Raw genomic sequence first — 19,414 nt, 5'->3', positions numbered from 1 at the left:
AGGAAGGAACTGTGCTTGCTTCTGAGTACACGTCATTTGGGGAGGCAGCACCATGAGGGACTCATTGAACAGATCTGAAGAATAATTTGGTTCTTGGCTTGGCAAGATTTGGCCTTTGTAAAAGATTCTCTCTCTCTCTCTCTCTCTCTCTCTCTCTCTCTCTCTCTCTCTCTCTCTCTCTCTCTGTGCATATATGGTGCACATAAAAAGATATGTCTCTCTGTCTCTCAGTCTCTCTGTTTCTCTGTGCCTCTGTTTCTGTGTCTCTGTGTTTCCCTGTCTGTCTCTTTGTTGCCCTGTCTCTCTGTCTTTTTCTGTCTGTCTGTCTGTCTGTCTCTTCATTGTCTGTGTGTGTGTGAACTTGACACGAGTCAGACTCAGCACAGAGAAAGGAGGACGCGCCTCCATGACATCCAGCTGTAGGACATTTTCTTAATCAGTGGGCGAGGGCCAGCCCATGGTGGGTGGAGCCATCCCTGGGCTGGTGGTCCTGGGTTCTAGAAGAAGGCAGGCCAAGCAAGCCAGTAAGCAGCACCCTTCCATGGCCTCTGCATCAGCTCCTGCCTCCAGGATCTTGCCCTGTTTGAGTTCCTGTCCTGACTTCCTTCAGTGATGAACAGTAATATGGAAGTGTAAGTCAAATAAACCCTTTCCTCTCCAACTTGCTTTCATAGCCACGGTATTTTGTTGTAGCTCTAACTATGAATCTGTCTATCTGTCTGTCTTGTCTGTCTGTCTCTCTGACATGTGTATGGAAGTCAGTGACAGTGGAGAAGGAGGCACCTAGGTGAAGTGAGAACGAGTGGCATTTGGTTGCTAGAGGGGCCTTTGGCTGATTTTGGCCCAGGATGGAGAAGGCTATCTGGTATCCCAGCATGCAGTGGGTTTCCTGGGGGAAGGATGAGTTGCCTTGCAGTGGATGAATTTCATTAGGTCACCGCAGGGAGAATCACATCATACATGAAGTTCTTTACTTGGTACCCACACTGCCTGCTTACTTCAATGCTCTGAGAACAGTCCAGTCAGCGGCCCACACTGAGTGTGTTTCCTGTCACTAGCCCAGAGTCAGTGAGTGTCAGCAGCTCGGGGGTTAAGATCGTGATGTCCTGCAGGTGGGAACTCCTCATAACTTCCCATAGATTTAAAAGAGAGGACTGGGCTGGAGAGATGGCTCAATGGTTAAGAGCACTGACTGCTCTTCCAGAGGTCCTGAGTTCAATTCCCAGCAACTACCTGGTGGCTCAGAACCATCTGTAATGGGATCCAATGCCCTCTTCTGGTGTGTCTGAAGACAGCTACAGTGTACTCATATACATTAAATAATTTTTTTTTTTAAAGAGAGAGGACTGGGTGAAGCTGAGGACCCCTGAAATGTACACAGAGGGAGCCTCATTCTATCTTTGGTTAGGTTCCAGTTGACACCAGTCTCTTGTATATTTCTTACATAGCCATTTAACTCGCAGCTTCAAGATGTCAACAAAAAGAAAGAAAAATCCAGCTCCACATTCCTTTCCTGTGCAGATGGTCCATCCAGGCTGCATCACTTTCTGCTTCTATAACCCACCAAGTAGCAAGGCTGCCTCTTCGAGGGCTTCTTATGATCCAAGGTCTCCTTCCTTGAGCCAGGATGGGTTTGGTGTAAATGACTGCTGCTTCTTATCCCACAAGTGTTATTATAGGGGCTGGAGAAAAGGCTCAGCTGTCGAGAGCACATGTTGGGAGCACGTGTGGAAGATCGTCTTCCACAAATCCTGAGATCAGATCCCAGCAGCCAGGTTTACAACCCGCTGTAACGCAAGCTCCAGGGGATCTGTTGCCCTCTTCTGGCCCGAGTGGGCATTGCAATCATATGCATCTACCCACATATACACATAAATTAAAACCCTTGCAGCTGTTTTAGATGCTGGGAGGCACGGGAGATGGAATTGTGTGCACACAGTGTGTGTGTTCATGACGTCTCTGGCGATGCTGGAGAGCCCTGGATCTTATCCTCGGGGTTTGTATGTTAATGCACCTTTTGCATGCATGTTTCATTGGGATGCATACCAGAGTATGACATGCAAAAAGTGCATGAATAGGTGGTATTGATCGCTTTCGCTTTGGGTAGCAGAGCTAGGTGCTAGAGAGAATTGCATGGAGGCCAAATCTCAGGGCCACAATGAGATGGCTGAAGGAGAGATTACCAAGCACATGTGGGGATTTCTGTGCTAATCCAAGGCTCTTACCACTGGCCTTCTGAGTATCCCTTGGGACACATTCTGAGGACAGGGTCTGGTCTTTCTGTTGGCGCCACACCAAGCCAGTGCCCATCGTGAGAGAGCCCTGCCTCTTCTGCTTGGCACTTGGTGACCTTCAACCTCTCACCAGCCTCTGGCCCCCTGCCTCTTTCAGAAACTGTCTTCTGAGAAGTGAGTGAGCTGGGGCTTTTTCCTAACGTCTTTCCAGCCTTGGCTCAGCCATTTGCTTTTCCTTTGTGAACTGAGCTGTGCATTTTCTTAGGAAAGTAGGTCTGGCTTCAAAAGTCCTCGAGCTTTCTCTCTCTCTCTCTCTCTCTCTCTCTCTCTCTCTCTCTCTCTGGTGTCCCCCATTTTCAGTGCCAGGTGCTCTAGAGCTGACCTTGGCACGATGGGTGTAAATAGTACAGTGGCTGTCCCGGTCCAAGGCAAGAGACAGCCAGCCTACTGGGTACCAGGAACAGCAGTGGTGGCCCAGCTAACTTCAGTGAAAAGGCTCAAGTTTCTTTAATCACAGTGACACAGCCATGACTCGCTGTTCCTGGGTTGTCTTTGATCTGATGTCTCTACAAGGCCTGCTGCCAATAAGCCTGGTCAGGAGTGAGTTGCACTGTCCTGGAGCCAGGGAGAGTGCTAAGACTGTACATGTCGCCGTATCATAAAGCACCCTGGGAAAGGCAGGTCAGAGAGGGGACAGCGTCTAAGCGGTGGTAAGGTCTATGAGGGACTCACAATCATGAACAGAGATGATGAGCTAAGACTGTTGAGCTTCCACATGTGTGGTGGTGGTGGTGGTGGTGTGTGTGTGTGTGTATGTATGTGTGTGTGTATGTGTACTTGTTAGCATGTGTGTTAGCATGTGTGTGGAGGGAAGAGGCTTTCTGCATTGGATGTCTTTTCTCACTCACCCTCCATCTTTCTTTATTTATTGAATTAAATGATGATTTTATTTGTATGGGTATTTTGCCTACATGTGTGTCTGTGTATCACGTGCATGCAGTGCCCACGGAGGCCAAGAGAAGGTGACAGATCTCTTGGGACTAGAGTTACAGACTATTGTGAGTTCGAGAAGACTGTTTGTTATCTAGGGGGAGATAGAACATAGAACAGGAATAGATCCGGATGGGAGAGGGGATGGGGAGGAACTGGGAAGAGAAACCAGAATCAGGATATACTCCGTGAAAAAAAAAAAAAAACTATTTTTAATAAGAGAAAGAGTTGTCTTAATTGGAAATGAAACCAGCAATTGAGAAAACAGACAAGAGCTGTGATATTGTGGACGTGTAGGTAGGTAGGCTTACAGCACTTTCACAAGGCTAGCTGTGGTGGTGCATGGGCGCCTGTAATCCCAGCACTCAGGAGCTGAGGCAAACTTGGGCTACATAGTAAGACACCATCTCAGAAAGAACTTGAGATCTGCTTTCCCCATAGAATGTTTGAGGTCCTGGTTTTGATCACTGGTATCGCAAAAAACGAAACAGTTGTCCACAGGCATTAATATGTACTTTCATAAGAATACAAACAGCTGGGGGATGGTGGTGGTGCACACCTTTGATTCTAGTACTCGAGAGGCAGAGGCAGGTGAACCTCTGAGTCTGAGGCCAGCCTGGTGTTTACAGGGAGAGTTCTAGGACAGCCAGGGTTACACAGAGAAACTCTGTCCCCTAAAAAAGCAGGTAAGCAAACAAAGGTTTGTCCACTGAACAGACCGACATCAGAACCAAGCAGGACTGGGGTGAAGAAAACACACAGGCATACTTGTGATTGTGTATGCATTTCAGCGGGCATTTTGTGATTTACTGACACCCACAGAGGAGAGTGGTGTGTCAGTGACTGGTTTGGAAGGCGGGGCTTCCTGGGCACCTAGCTTAGCAGATGCTCAGTGCTGGTACTTAATGTTTCCTGGGTGACGGGATGGAAGTTGGCTGCTGACGTCATCCACAACATCACCAGCTCCTCATTATTCTTTTGCAGGCATTGAGGAAACCCTTGTGTTTATCTTCAGTTGGGAGATGAATGGATCCTACTCTATCCACTGGGAAGAGCTTCTACTACAAACTACTTTCTATAGAAGACATGGTTTGTTTATTTGATCCTAAATAGGAGATATAGAAGCTGGGTCGATTGCCTGTAAACGATCTAGCAGTTTCCTAGGACAAAATCTTAACTAATAATTTGCACACCGTGCACACAGCATTTAAATGTTCTCCTTCATGCTAGCTACCCACAGAATTATCTGAGCGAGCCTTGGGGGTCAAATCTGATGTCTATTTATTCTCCCAAGTTCTGTTTCTTTCTCTGGCTCCCCTCTCACCACGAATTGCCTAATGGCTCTTTTATCTTTACCTTCTTTTTAGTCTAAATGAGTTTTTATGCCTTGGTATTTGGGGTCGGCTTTCTGAGGTGTCTGTTCTGTGCACTTCAGGGTGTTCAATAGCATCTTTGGTCTCTTCCGTTATGTACCAGCAACACTTCCGGTATGATGATAAAAAAAAAAAGTCTCTCGACACTGCCCAGTGTCTCCTGGTGCAGGGCCACTACCCAAGACAGCAACTCGTGCTGGCAACCAGACTTGGTAATGTCAGCGTCACCCAGGTGATACTGGTTTTGAAGGGACGAAGGGGTCATGGAAAACAGCAAAACAGGACAGAATTTCTGCACAAAATCAACTTTAGAAATGTCTTATTTGTTTTTGAGACACAAAATGTACTTCCCCTCCATCTCTGTCAGGCAATTGCCCTGACATTAGAAGCTCAGAGAAGAGGGTTCCATGGCACTATTGGGCCAAACCCACCTGTGACACGAGGCAGAATTTTCTAAAATTCAGAAGCAAAGAAGCTTAATATCTGGTCTGGGTCATGTGAGGTTTCATAGGGAAGTTTGTATTCGTGCTGATTGCACATTCGGGATGCCGAGGGTCAGCTTAGCTTGTGGTGAAGGATTCAGGTTGGATTACAGTTCTAAAGCTTTGCCAGAAGACTGGGGCCTTCTGGATTTTGTTAAGATATGCAGTCAGAGAGCCCTGATATTACTCAGTTTTTTTTAAAAATCCAATTCAGCAGCCATATCAATAGGAAAACTGTCCTAAGAATTGGATTCACAAGTCAAAAGTCTGGAAAGACTTGAGGTCCTGCCTGTTCAGTCAGACAAAAAGGAAGTCCCTGGTTATGTCCATGGGCTGCACAGGTATCAGTGTTTGCTGTTGACCAGGTTGATGGTTGTGAGGAGGGACAGGCAGGTGGGTTAGGTTCTGATTCGTGTTTGCTTTGGGTGTTGGGTTTGGTTTTACTCTTGTGTTACTCCTAACTGATAAAGGACCAGCTTCGGGGAGAGCAGATGTCCTGAGATAGCCTTCCAACTTTGAACTTAGTGGTTCAAATCCTCTCTAGACTCAGGTGGAAAGAACAACTGTGATCCTTTTTTTTTTTTTTTTAAATCTGGTTCCACATTTTGATGGGGAACATATATGCCCTGGGATGCTGTGTGTGTGTACATTGTGTGTGTGTGTACACTGTGTGTGTGTGCGTGCACATGTGTGTGTGTGTGTGTGAAGGAGTGATGGGAAATGCCAGAAAGAAGGAAGATGGTAGAAGCTGGGAATCATCAGAGGAAAAAAAAAAGTCAGAAGAGACTGACAAAACAGGTAAGTTTGAGACTTAATGCTGTGAATGTCAGAAGGAAATCTTTCTAAACGACCGAGATTAGAATCCCACGGGAAAAGGGGACCCTGAAGAACAGATCACCATGGTGAGAAGTTTGTGATAAATCCATGGAACACCAATCATAGTCATGCTTGCTGGTCACACAGGACAATCTGAGATTCCCACCCTTTCCCTTAGACTCCCATGCTGGCTAAGAGTGAGCAGCCCATTCTCTAGATGAGAATCTGGCGATCGGAAAGACGTGTATCTCTTCCATTTCCTGCCTGCCTTTTTATTTCTCAATGTCCTGATGTTGTTTGCTTGTTTTGGTTTGGATTTTAGAGGGAAGTAAGATCTTGCTACATAGCCCAGGCTGGCCTTGAACACATCACATAGACCTGGTTGACTTTGAACTTTCAGTGCTCCTGCTTCCGCCTCTTGAGTGCTGGGCTTATGGGCACATGCCACCATAGAGGGCTTCGTTCAAGTTTCTGAAGTGGTTCTGAGGTGATCCATCGATTCTTCTTTGTACTGACGGTAACTTTTATATTTCCCTATTCCATTTAACCTATGCTCTCTATCACTTGGCTGAACAAGGCTGAGGGTGAATGCTCTGGGTAACAGAAACTGTGGACTGGGAGGATGAGACAATGAAGAAGGAGACAGAGCGGCCAGGGACCAGGCAGCTCTAAAGGCTTGGACAGGAGAGGAAAAGTCGGTGGGCTCCTAATCACCTTAATTGAGATTGAGCCCCAGAGTCGGGGCAGAGCTGTCCCTAGGAGCTGGGAAGAAATACACAAAGCCTTGCTTCACTGCCACCCTGATATGCAGATCATGTCAAACCACAACTAGGCTAAGCCTGTTCTCGGATTGGTCAAACCACAGGGACATTTGACTATTTGTCTCTGAGGTAGAGCTCAGGAGAAAATGATCTAGGCAGATGAAAAGTCAGGCAGAAGAGGATAAATCCTTTTATTTTGGAGCCCTGGCTATGTGGGATAAAGACTCATTTTAGGATGGAAAACCTCCTCATTTGGGCTCATTGAGCAAGTCACAATTCCGTTTTTTTAGTGTAAGGACAAAATGGGATCCTGTGTCGACTGGTTTTGTGTGTCAGCTGGACACAAGCTAGAGTCATCAGAGAGAGGGAGCCTCAGTTGAGGAAATGCCTCCATGAGATCCAGCTGTAAGACATTTTCTCAATTAGTGTTCTGTGGGTGAGGGCCCAGCCCACTGTGGGTGGTGCCATCCCTGGGCTGCTGGTCCTGGGTTCTATTTCTTATAGCAGGCTGAGCGAGCCACGGAGAGCAAGCCAGTAAGCAACACTCCTCCATGGTCTCTGCATCAGCGTTTGCCTCCAGGTTCCTGCCCTGTTTGAGTTCCTGTCCTGAACTTCCTCCATTGATGGACTGTAAATCTGGAAGTGTGAGCTGAATAAACCCTTTCCTCTTCAACTTGCTGTTTGGTCCTGGTGCTTCATCATGGCGATAGAAACCCTAACTAAGACAAGTTGGTACCCGTGCAGTGGGATATTGATTGACAGACCTGATTATCTTTTAGGGAAGATTGTGGAAGGACTTTGGAACTTTGGGCTAGAAAAGCCACTGAGTGTTGAGAGCTCAGTGGGATGTTCTGTGGGAGCTTGGAGGATGAGACTGTTGGGGGCAGTGCAGATGACCTGGCTTGTGACGTTTCAGAGGGAAGATTAAAGACTTGATCAGGACCATTTGTTGTTTTAAGATTTTGTGGCTCTGGTTAGCTGTGGCTGAAGATCAGCTGTGGTTAACAAGAAACCAGAACTGCTGAGGTGAAACCTTTGTGTTACTGGGACAATTGATGCTGGTTAGCTGGATCTAAGAAATTAGCAGGAGATAAGAAACCAGCATCACTGAGGTGAAATCTTCCGGGAAGCGTTTTCTGAATGCATAAAGAAGCTGTGTTCCAGAGGCAGCCAAGGAAGCAACCAGACTTGGTAATGTGTAAGAGCCACCCAGGTGGTACTGGTTTGGAAGGGATGAAGGGGTCGTGGAGAGCAGCTGAGGGTTGGCACTAGGAGAGGCCATTGATGAAGGTGCAGCGTCAGTGGCAGTTGAAGGCCCAAGACTGAAAAGTTATGCAAAGAAGTTGGGGCTCGGGACCAGGAAGAGAGCCTATGAGAGGCTATTGGTGAACACGCAGCCAGTTGCAGCAAGGGATCTCAGTGGTTTTGGAGATGCCAGTACCAAGGGACAACCACCAAGAACAGCAGCAGCAGTGGAGTGGAGCCAGTTGGAGCCTAGAAGACAAGGTGTGTGTGCTACAGAGGGCAGAGCTGGAGAAGTGACCCAAGCACTTTGAAGGAGTCTTGGAGATCGTGAGTGGATCCCAGGTATTGGGCGGTTGGATTTTGATTTTGCTTTGCTTGGATTGTGACTGTGCCCTGATTTTTTTTTCCCTCTTGAAATAAAGTATTTTACTGCAGCCCACAGTTAAGAGACTTTGGATGTAAGAGATTAGATTATTTTAAAGGGATTGAAATTTTAATGTGTTTGAATTCATAGAGACTGTGAGACTTTTAAAGTTATAGATCTTGGGGGATGAATAAGAAGAGCTGAGGCTTAGGTAGTGATGTATTTGTGTGTCCAGTTGACAAGGGGGCAGTTGTCCTGACTGGTTTTGTGTCAACATGACACAAGCTAGAGTCATCAGAGAGGAGGGAGCCTCCGTGGAGGAAATACCTCCATGAGATCCAGCCGTAAGACATTTTCTCAATTAGTGTTCTGTGGGTGAGGACCCAGCCCACTGTGGGTGGTGCCATCCCTGGGCTGCTGGTCCTGGGTTCTATAAGAAAGCAGGCTGAGCAAGCCACGGAGAGCAAGCCAGTAAGCAGTACACCTCCATGGCCTCTGCATCCGCTCCTGCTTCCAGGTTCCAGCCCTGCTTGAGTTCCTGTCCTGACTTCCTCCATAATGGACTATGGATCTGGAAGTGTAAGCCGAGTGAAGCTCTTTGCTCTGCAACTTGCCGTTTGGTCACGCTGTTTCATCACAGCCATAGAAACCTTAACTAAGGCGGAGACGATCTCAAAATTTGAAGAAATGCTGAGGAACTTAAAGGATTCTCAGTAATAAAGGTGCATAAGAGATGCAGAGGAACAGAGACAAGTGAACACACCTCCCCAGCTCTTCATACAACTATTCTGTGTCCAGCTGATAACTTTGGATTTAGGAACGGAAACTGATTATTCTTCGAAGGCGGCTAAGTGAGAAAGTTATTTGTGTTTGAGCAATAGAACCAAAGAGAAGAAGATGAGGGGGACTTAGCATCCATCCCCCTCAAGATGTGTACTCAGGGAAAGTGTCTGAAGCGGTGGCAACTGGGAAGGGTTGGGGCTCTGGCCTTTTAGAGAGGTAATGGGGCTTGAGCCCATAGCCTGTCTGTATATCATGCTTTGGGGATTACCGTCCTTTCTTGGGAGCTAATGGTGTGGACCGACTTAGAGAACTATCTACATACAGCGTCTCTTCTAATAGCATAGCATTGTAGTCCTGTAAGAAAAGCCAGTCAAGGGAGGGGGTCATTGCTTTTTGCCGCTTGCGAGGCCTGCTGAGATTTGAGGTCTTGTGGAAATGCGTTCATTAGAATACAGGGCATCTGTGTGTGGACTGTGATGCAGGAAGGAACAGGCGGTCCTTGCCAGCTTTCTTCCGTAACTACACATGAAGGCCATGGCTAGGGCTCAAAGACGGAAGCTCCGCTCCGCTCTGCGGCTGAAGGTTGTCCTGAGCAGGGAGGATCCAGAGAGGTCTCCAGGGCTGGAGAGGTTTGGCACAAACTTGTGACTAGCTGCCTTGGAGCATCCTCTAGAAGCTGGGGCAAAGTGCCAGCAGATTCAGGGCCTTCCAGACAGCGTGGTATAGTAAGGAAGTGTGGGCTCCTGAGCCAGATAAGCCTGGCTATCTAAGTTCAGGAAAATGAGTTCTCTGATTCGTCTGCTTTAAAGTGGAGGTAATGGTACATTGGTCTCACTGGTCTCCTTCAGGGACTGTGAGTTCCTCTGTGGACTTCAGAGGTGACTGTGAGGAGCACAGAGACACCCACTCAGTGTCACTATTAGAGTTTCTTGTTTCTGAAGCCACATCTCAAGCTTCAAGGCACGCCAGGCGGAAAGGCTAGCACTCAGGACGCAAAGCTTTCCAAAGCTGCGGGCCTGCAGAACATAACCCGCAGGCTTCTGAAAGGCCCTTGGCAACTCTGTTTTCATTGTGCGGTCCTGGACCCTGTAATCCACGATGCTCTAATGTCCTGCTTCATAATAAGACAGCCCTATCGATAGACACAGTAACTGGTCCCATGCTGTGTCACAATTGGGATGGTTTTGCTTAGGACTGTATTCAGCAGATCCAAACCATGCCATCCTTTGGTGGTGGAGCACTCGGCTATGCAGGAGGAGTAGCAGGGGCAAGAGCAGAAGGAGGAGGAGCAGGAGGAGTAGTAGGAGCAGGAAGAGGAGGAGGAGGAACAGGAAGAAGAGGAGGAGCAGCAGCTGGAGGAGGAGGAGGAGCAGCTGGAGGAAGAGGAGCAGCTGGAGGAGGAGGAGCAGCAGAGGGTTTGAGATGGTGGTGGATACCATCAACCCGCACACACCTCTTCTGACAAGGCTAGAAGCATTGGAGGCTGGGTGTGTTAGATTCCCGTACCAGTGGCTCGAAGTTTGAACATGTGACAAGAAGTGAGTGACAGAGTTGGAAAGAGGGACAGACTGGAGTCACAGGAGGAGCTAGACTAGTGAGAAGGGAAGAGGAAAATGGAGGAAGAGGGCAAAGAGGGAGAGAGAAGAACAAAGATCAGACAATGAATGAAATAGTTCTTTGAAGAGAAATGGAGCTTTCTGGTGCTGAGGGATTTAATGGTTATGGAAAGACAGTAACAATAGTTACAGATGGTGGGTGTGAGATGGTCAGGGAGTCAGTGGAACAACTATGAGCAGAAAAGGGCCTCTGGGCATGGCATGGCATGGCTTGTCTCTTGTCTTTGTAGTTTAAGAAAACACAAGAGAGGTACGGGAAGGAGCCAGGAAAGAAACAGGACCCTTTGTGTCCGGGCCTCTGTTTCTACGGGATTGGACTATGATCTGTTATGGCTCTTTCCAAGGCTAATCAAATGTAGGTGTATACATTTATATGATATCCCTTATTTGGTTATGCTAATCATTTGGGGCTGTATAACTTTCATGAAAGCCCCTTTGTGCTAGACAACGTGGATGTGTTTGAGATTTGCAGCATCATAATGCCCTTCAGAGTTCTATGTAGTTTGTACCGTGGGATCACTTCTCTAAATGCTGCCCAGTTCCTGAGGGCTGTTTCCAGACTGCTGTGGACCAGCTTTATGTAACGTAGAAAGCTGGGCTAGAACCAGGTCCTGGGGTGCTGTGGTGTTCCCTTAGGGGATTCTTCAGTGTGCTCGTTGTTAAACTCCAGGATGTCTGTTTCTTTATCCAAGTTTTCCATTAAGTACAGGATGTCAGGAGAGACAGCAGAGACAGCCCCAGGATGGGTTCCGTTGGTCTCTGAGGATGTTCCTGTGTCAAGTAAAAGAGCATCCCCGGGAGGCACAGGATCCGGACCTAAGTTTCCCAGGGAGGTGTGCCTGGACTCCTGAAACTCTGGCAGGCTCCACCTTTTGGGGAATGGATCATCGTCTAGATCTTCCTCAAACTTGAACAAGTCTCTTTCAGTACCGGCTGAAATCGTCTGGGGATTGGGGTCTCCAGGTGGTGTCGCCTTCCCTGAGGGCTCTGCCTGCTGCTCAGTCTCGCTCGGCTGCACCCCAGTGAACTCGAGGCTCAAGACGGAGGTAGCAGAGTCATGATGATGGTTGCCTGCTGAGAACGCTGGTGCGTCAGCTGCAGTGATTAGGACCTCGGGGACCTGGGGCATTTTGGTAGGGGAGGTCCTCACACTGGACTGCGGGGTCAGGCTCTGCAGCGTGCTGGTGCGGCTGGTCTCCCTGATGGTGGACAGTTCGCCCATGCTGGAGTGCAGCTTAGGGCTGCCCTCTTGGGAGTGGGATTGCTTCCGGGTAGGTGAGCCTAGGTGGGGGTTCCTGGAGGGCACATCCAGCAGATCCCGAGCTGGGCTTGGGGGGAAGAACATGGAGCTGTCGCTGGCCTGCCTGCCGAAACTCCTCCTCCTCCTGGGGCTGCCGGGGTGCTCATGGGTACTCAGGAAGCGTTTGACCCTCCTTATCACCGAGTGCCGGTGGCCGTGTTTCTCATAGTTCCAAAGCCAGTCCTCGGCGGGGAAGTCGGACCCGGACAGCCTGAAGGAAGCACGTGACAGAAGACAGGTTAGCTGCAGGACGAACGTGGGGTGGTCACAAAGTTAAGAGGCGAGTCACAGCGACTGCCGCTCACACAGTCAAAATGATAACTGAGGAAGCATAGAGGGCAAAAATGTTTGAGACATGGTCCATTAAGAACGAAGTGATGACGTCATCGTATATCTAGTCGCCTCTAGAAAATTCCACTGAACAGACGTCTCCCCTTATCTCCGGTAGCTACATCCAAGATCCCCAGTGGATTCCCAGATATACCATGGATGGGAGGCCTTTCCTATCTTAGCTAAACATGTACCACTCATGGCTATAACTTATTTAGAGACAGTCTCATGTAGCCCAGGCGATACTGCCTAGGATGTTTTGAACTTCTAAATCCTGCTATCTCCACTTCCCAAGTTTGGGGACTACAGGCATGCACTACTATACTTGGCTATGTGGCTAAATAACTTTTAAGCTAAAGAAATATTATTACTATGCATCTCTGTAGATGGTGCGTGCATCGTGAGTGTGGGCACACGTGTGTCATGGTGTGACTGCGGAGTGCCCTTCGATGAGGACAGCTTGTGGGAGTCAATTCTGTCCCTCCGGTGTGTAGGTTCCCGGGATCCAACTCAGGTCGTCAGCCTTCTGTGGCAAATCTATTTTTACCAGCTGAGCCATCCTGTCTATCTTTCCGTAATGTTTGCAGCATCAAGCATGACTGCAAAACTATCATGGGTTCTCTTTTCATTCCGATATCATGGGTAGATTCATCCTTGTCTGTATTAATAAACGCCATTTTTTTCCCCATTAATCAAGAACTTTCACTTTTATGTAAGGGACACATCTCCCAGCCTCTCTCAGACAGAGCCCAAAAACTATCAGCGCTGTGACTCTTGTAGGTTATTATTAAGCAGAAAAATAAATTAAGGTATCTTTCTGACCAGAAGCACGTAGATACTGCTGTCGATCTGATAACTGAGCTGGGTGGGGAGGCAGGGGCAGGTAGGGTGCGCACTGCACCGGACAGAGGGGTTGGCTCACAGCCAGATGGGGTGCTGTCAGAGCCCCACATATCCCTGCACCGTCAGAGTGACACGTAATTTACGATCCAGGAGTTGTAACCTCCCACTTAATGTCTTTGGGCTGTGGTTGACTCTGTGATTGAAACCAGTGGAAGCAAAATAGCAGACCAGAGGGCTTTTATAAACGTATAAAGGTGTGGACATGAAGGAACGGCACCACGGTGTTAGGATAAAATAGTTTTACCCACATCGACTCCCTTCTGGAGTCTTGGTGACCCCCGGGACTTTCCCGATCACACTTTTGAAAATTACTGACCTAGCAACTTGAATGTTAGTGTACACGTGTATTTTCCTCTTTTTATTAGAGTTGAAATAAAGACAGATTTCCCCGGGACTCATCATTCCCCTCCCTTTATAAAAAATAATGGGTTATAGCTAAACTCAAGCAACTTCAAGGACTGGTGGGATGGTTCAGTGCTTAGTGCTGGCTATCTAAGCCTGGCAACCTGAGCATGATCCCAAGAACCCAAGGGAAAGGAGCCTAGAAGGTTGTCTTCTGCCCTTCATACTACTTGTGTGCCGCATGTGTGCTGAGGTAATGTCTGGCAAATATTTGACACTTCAGCTACTCAGTCAGGGCTCAGGGAAGGGTCAGAACATCATGAATAGGACATACGGAGGTGAGGTTTGCTCCCTCTGTGGTTGGGGGTCCCTGGGTAGGTTTGATGGATTTGCCAAGGCTAAGAATTCCCCATGGAAATGCTGACATATAAGATTCAGGACGACATGTCTACTCTTTTCAATCCCCTTCAAGGATTAAATAAAATATGCAAATGAGGCAAGGAAGCCTTTTGGCGGTGAAGTCTACCCCTGCCTCGAGTCAAGGGTTGTTCCATGTCTCTGTCAGTTTCAGCCTTAATGGGGCTTGTAGAACAACTGGGACACTTGCCCTGAAGTGACAGTGGCTTGCGCTGGCTCAGGGAGCAGCAGCAACCATGCCGTCCCAGTCCAGTCCAGGGCTGGCGATCACACCCATGGTGACAGGATGCCTTGTGCCAGGTGCGCCTTCTGTGACATGCAGGAAAAGGCTGATGGGATGCAGGTGAGAGCACATAGAGAACTGCCAGAGAAAATGTGCTCCTGGGCTTATGAATAAAAGATGGATGAGAGGATCGCCCAGCTAAATGTCCTGGGACGGGGCTCGATTACAGCCGGGTGCTGTTATTCCAAAGCCCCAGCAGTGTCCTTGGCTACTGGATAGTCTCCTGGCCCTCCCTCCGGAGCCAGTGCGGGATCCTGTTACATCATCCCTTGGGAGATGCAGACTCATGCTTTGGTGGCCCCGGTGACCCCGCTCATTGGGTTTCATTAGCTCAGCTCACAGGACCTAATTAGTCACGCTTTACAGCAATCTACTTAGCTGGGGAGGACAGGGAGGAGTGGCAGATACAGCCGCTCACTACGACTGCCTCACTGGAGGTGCTCTGAGAACACGAGGTCACGCTGGCACACTCTTTATGGGACAGACATATGCTCTCCTCTTGGGACACTGACAATTCATTTGGTTTGTCTCCCCTTAACTACATAACTGCCAGAGAGATAGGGTCATTGTCTTCTAGAACAAAAATCTACATTAATATTGTTTCAGAACTTTGTGAGTCAAAAGGAAAAATGAAATAAAGCAACATAGACCGGCAAGATGGCTCAGTGGCTAGGGCATTTGACACCTATCTTGATGAGCAGAGTTTGATCTCTGGAACCCACATGGTAGAAGCACAGAAAAGGTATTGGTAAGTTATCTTGTGACTCCACATGTACACAAAGGCCTACGTATGCTCAACACACACACATACACAACACACATACATGTATATACACACACAAATATACATACACATATACACACATATTCATATACATTCATACACATACACACATTCATATACATACACACACTATATACACTACACACATGCACACTCACACACATACATACACCAAGGAAGTATAAAAAAGGACAAAAGCTTCACCCGCACACTAGTGTTGTGCAGAGGTACACACTCATCTATAGCAATCACAGTAAATCAGACAGGAAAAAAAACCAGCTAAGCAAGTGAGCCGACTGGAAGAAGGTCCACTAGCCGATCCACACTGGGGAGACCCACCAAGGAGACCCGCCATGTTATACTTTCCTGCCTCATAAGACTGTGGTCTGGAGACACGAGATTTACCTGCTAAATTTTATGGCTAACTTTATCGAGCCTCAACCATGAACACATTGTTACATCACATACTTTATATGGTACATACCTGTACATATGTGTTACATCACATACTTTATATGGTACATACCTGTACAGATGTACAGGTATGTACCATATAAAGTATAAATAAAATACATACTTTATATGGTATGTATTTTAAAGGAGGGAGAAGGCATGAGTATAAATATATACGCTTGAAATTGAGTTTTTGTGCCAGCTTTTTTTTTTTTTTTTTAAACAAAGAATTAGACTTGCATAGATGAAGAACAGACAGGACATTTTCTGAGAAAGCTGTGACTTAGGATGAACAAGGGAGCAGGAATTAGCCTGCTTTTGAGTTGGTGTGAAATGGATGATGTTGGTCCTTGTGGGGAGCCAACAGAAGGCGGCTATCATCCTTGCAGCCATCTTGAGCCATATACCCTGAAAAGAGACTTGATTACATCAGCCTACAACAACTGAGCACACTCTGATAACATCTTGCTTTAGATACCCAGGATTTTCCTGTGGGTGTGTGAGACTTAAAGGTGTGTGACTTAAGGGCATGACTTAGAGATCGGATTTAGAGACAAGGCCTAAGGGCATGACTTAAAGGTGTGACTTAGGGCGTGGCTTAAAAGTGAGACATATAAAAGGCAAGAGGCAGACAGAAGAAAGCAACAGATTATTAGGCACTCGGGAGTACAACTTGGAGTAGGAATTAGGCATTGAGGAAGAAGACACTTGGACTAGAGAACTCGGAAGAATAATTATTAGGTATTAGGCACTTGAACCTGAGAGTAGAAACTTGGAACTTGGAGGCACTAGGGACTAGAAACTAGGGACTAGGAATTCAAGACTTGGGGCTTAGAGAGAAGAAGAGAGACTGAAGAATAAACGGGATTGAATCACACTCTGTCTGGTCTCCATTCTTCAAGTCCGTCCTCATTCTTTCTCTTGCTGAACCCCGACCCGCAGACTGAAGCAGCTTGGGGCAGTCCAGTTTAGCCCCTAAGGCTTTTGGCAGTGCGGGTTCCAACACTGACAGAACGGTCCGAGACATTTTGGCCCCCAAACATGGGGTAGTGCAGTTCTCAACATTTGAGGGTTTGGGCTTTGTCTTCTAGGCTGAAACTGACCGGCTTTGCTGTTGCCTGCACTGGAAAGGTTACAGAAGCAGCAATGTTGAGCATGTAGGGTAGGAAACGCACCTTGGAAGAGTCCCACACCTCCAGCCTGAAACTGGGCCTTGGGAAGGACACTTGGGGCCTCACGGATGACATGATGAAGTAATGAGGGGTGTCCCCAAGGTCCTTGTGTCAGGACAGAGCAGCTGCACATCTCCTCAGTATTACAGAATGAGCGGCCTTTCTCCTGAGTGCCGCCGGCACCAAACAACCTCGCTGACACTCAACGCCTACCGTCTCCTTCTTTCTCTAAAAGCCAGGGGTTTTGATGTTCTTGTGTGATGACATGTGTATGTCTAGTGTGTGTAGTGTGTGTGTGTGTATGTTTATGTATGATGCGTTTTGATGTTCTGATATGTAGAAACTCAGTTTAAGAACAGAATGGCCCAAAGATTAGAGGGTATGTTAAAAAAAAAGGGGGGGACGACAAAGTCCAGTGTACTTAAGTCATTCTCGATCTCATTACGCAGAGAGACTTCAAATGCATCCTCTTGTTTGTACCGTCCAAGTACTAGGATGATACTACTGTACATACCTGGTTAGTGAGGTGTTGGGGATTGAACATACCTGAACCTTCATTTAATTTTTAAAGTGTATTTTTAGTATATGTCAGGGGCCCCTGATGTGAAAGCACTTAAACTATCATAGCTGAAACATCACATGCTAGGAACACTCCCATTTTGTTACTTTGGGTTAGGGATGATTGGCTGAAACAGCCAGTTTGTATTTCAGAACTCATTTGAATTGAGACAGGCAGGCAATTAGACACAGAGGGACATTCCCAGAAGGTGCTATGTAGTCACCAGTTTAGAGAGGTGGAAAGAAAGAGTTGTTTCAAGTAGGACAGAGGACTCTGGGGACTTGAGGGGCAGCATGCTGCCACCCAGGTAAGACACTAGCCCGGCCATCTTGGGAGACTCATGTGACTCTCTGTGAACTGGACACCACACACGGCAAACTGGTAATAATGACATTTTTACCTGCCTTTTTATGTTGCTCGGGAGTTGAAAGGGTGGCACACGTCAGAGAACTTTGGAGAATAAACGTTGTGAAAAAGATTCTGTCAGTCACTGGCAACTCTCAGAAGCAGTCCCCGGGGGGGCCAGAGGAAGTGGCAAGAACCTTTGACAGTAAAGACCATTCTCTTCTTTGAAAGAGTTCTTTAAAAACTGTCACTGCAGTAGGGAGCTTCCCCAGACAGTTGAAGACCTTAGATAGGATGACTTAGCAGCTAGTTAACAGACCGGGGCACTGGCTGTGTGTGGAGAGGGTATACAAGGACTGGCACAAGCTGGGAGATCCAGGGCAGGAGGCCAGGGCTCACTACATGACAGGAGCTAGGAGACAGCTCTGTCCTGCCCTGGCCTTTCAGGATTATTTTTTTTTCTGCCATCTGCTAGATATTGTCACTTCTGTAAGTCACCCATGCACAGATTCAGGAATGGGCAAGGTTGTCCCATACAGACTGCTTTTGAAGGAAATACAGAAGGAAGGAAAACATGCAGCAGAGAGATGTCCGAGTGGAAGCTAGTTTCATAGCCAATGTTGAAAAAGAATAACAAGAACTGGCATTTAAAAACATCTGCTGAACACCTACAGAACTGTCAGACACGAGCGCTAAGGGTGTAAGCAGTATCAACTCTAGAGAAACTTGCTCAGGGTGCAGAACAATCTCCATCCTGTGTTACCATACCAAGGAAGAGGCAAGAGCCAGGCTTCCAAAGGCCCCAGCACAGTGCCTGCTCCTTAGTATATGTGTCTGATGTATAAAGACCAGAACAGGCCCCCAATGAATGACTTGTAAGACTTAATGTGTTCTGTTCGGTTTTCAAAGCAAGTCTGTCCACACTAGTGTAAGGGTGTGATTACAGAGCTTTGTGATGTTGAGAGACCAAACCCCACCTCACTGGCCTTTCTTTGTTCTACATTTGAAATAGTGTTTAAACAATTTAAACTCAAATAATAAAAAGCCATCTTAACATAATTGAAACAAGGAGCTTAGGACGATGGCACTCAATAAGGGGAGTTCTATTCCCCACGTCAGCTTGAATGTTTTAAAACTGTTGCTCTCTCAGAGCCGGGAGGCTACACTGGCAGGAGCTGGTGAGGAGCCTGAGAGCCTCTCAGGGCAGAGGTGCGTGCAGAGGAACAGTTGGACACAGGCATCAGAGCTACCAAACCCATAAGAGGGGAACACTTGTTTTTAATCTCGTGTATGGTGGAATGACAGTCAAAGCTGTAACTACAGATTCACAAACAGACGAGTAACCCTCATGCTGAACTGGGAGGGGAGGGGCTAAGGGTTATGAGGAAAAGTTAATGACCAAAATGTTGTGTCCACCCAGCCTCCTGGTGGACAGTTCCTACTCGCGGAGCATCTTGGGAGTCACTCAGGCTGGAAACCGTCCCAGAGCCCCGACCTTCCCAACACCTCACTGTGGCCTATTTGAGAGTTCGGACCAAGAGTTGTGACAAATTTGTCTCTCACACCTTTCCTGAGGCTTATCTAAGCTCACGATACCACCTCAGCTATGATGTCATGGTCCCCACGGTCTCCATGGCTTGACAGAGGCACTATTGCCCAGCCCCCCGCCCCCCAATACTATTGTATTCTGCAGATGTTCTCTTGGCAAAGACAATTAAGCCGTGCACACCTGATACTATTTAAAGGTGAAAACTGAGCACCTAAGGTGACCCCATGTTGGCAGGCGGAAGAGTCCCCGGGGCAGTGATGACCGTAGTGTACACTCATCTCTTTGGGAGGCTGGCCTCTCCTTCCTTTCTGGT

General features: G+C 47.5%; 1 protein-coding gene across 4 annotated transcripts in view; it reads right to left on the bottom strand.

The window, feature by feature from the left end:
* Nucleotides 1-3,139: 3,139 nt before the first annotated feature.
* Best3 (bestrophin 3) overlaps nt 3,140-19,414 on the bottom strand; it is a 78,071-nt gene continuing 61,796 nt past the window's right edge. For 3 of the 4 annotated variants that reach the window (XM_076920288.1, XM_076920290.1, XM_076920289.1), the window contains one exon: nt 3,141-12,175. In XM_076920288.1, the coding sequence (XP_076776403.1) occupies nt 11,263-12,175 (913 nt within the window). In that variant the 3' untranslated portion in view covers nt 3,141-11,262. Of the gene's footprint in view, nt 12,176-19,414 lie in introns of all 4 variants that reach the window. The other variant, XM_076920291.1, reaches the window with a different exon arrangement.

This window comes from Arvicanthis niloticus, chromosome 22 (genome assembly GCF_011762505.2).
Source record: "Arvicanthis niloticus isolate mArvNil1 chromosome 22, mArvNil1.pat.X, whole genome shotgun sequence".
Classification (NCBI taxonomy): domain Eukaryota; kingdom Metazoa; phylum Chordata; class Mammalia; order Rodentia; family Muridae; genus Arvicanthis; species Arvicanthis niloticus.
Note: the sequence above shows the minus strand (reverse complement) of the source record. Positions and strands in the feature narration are given on the sequence as shown.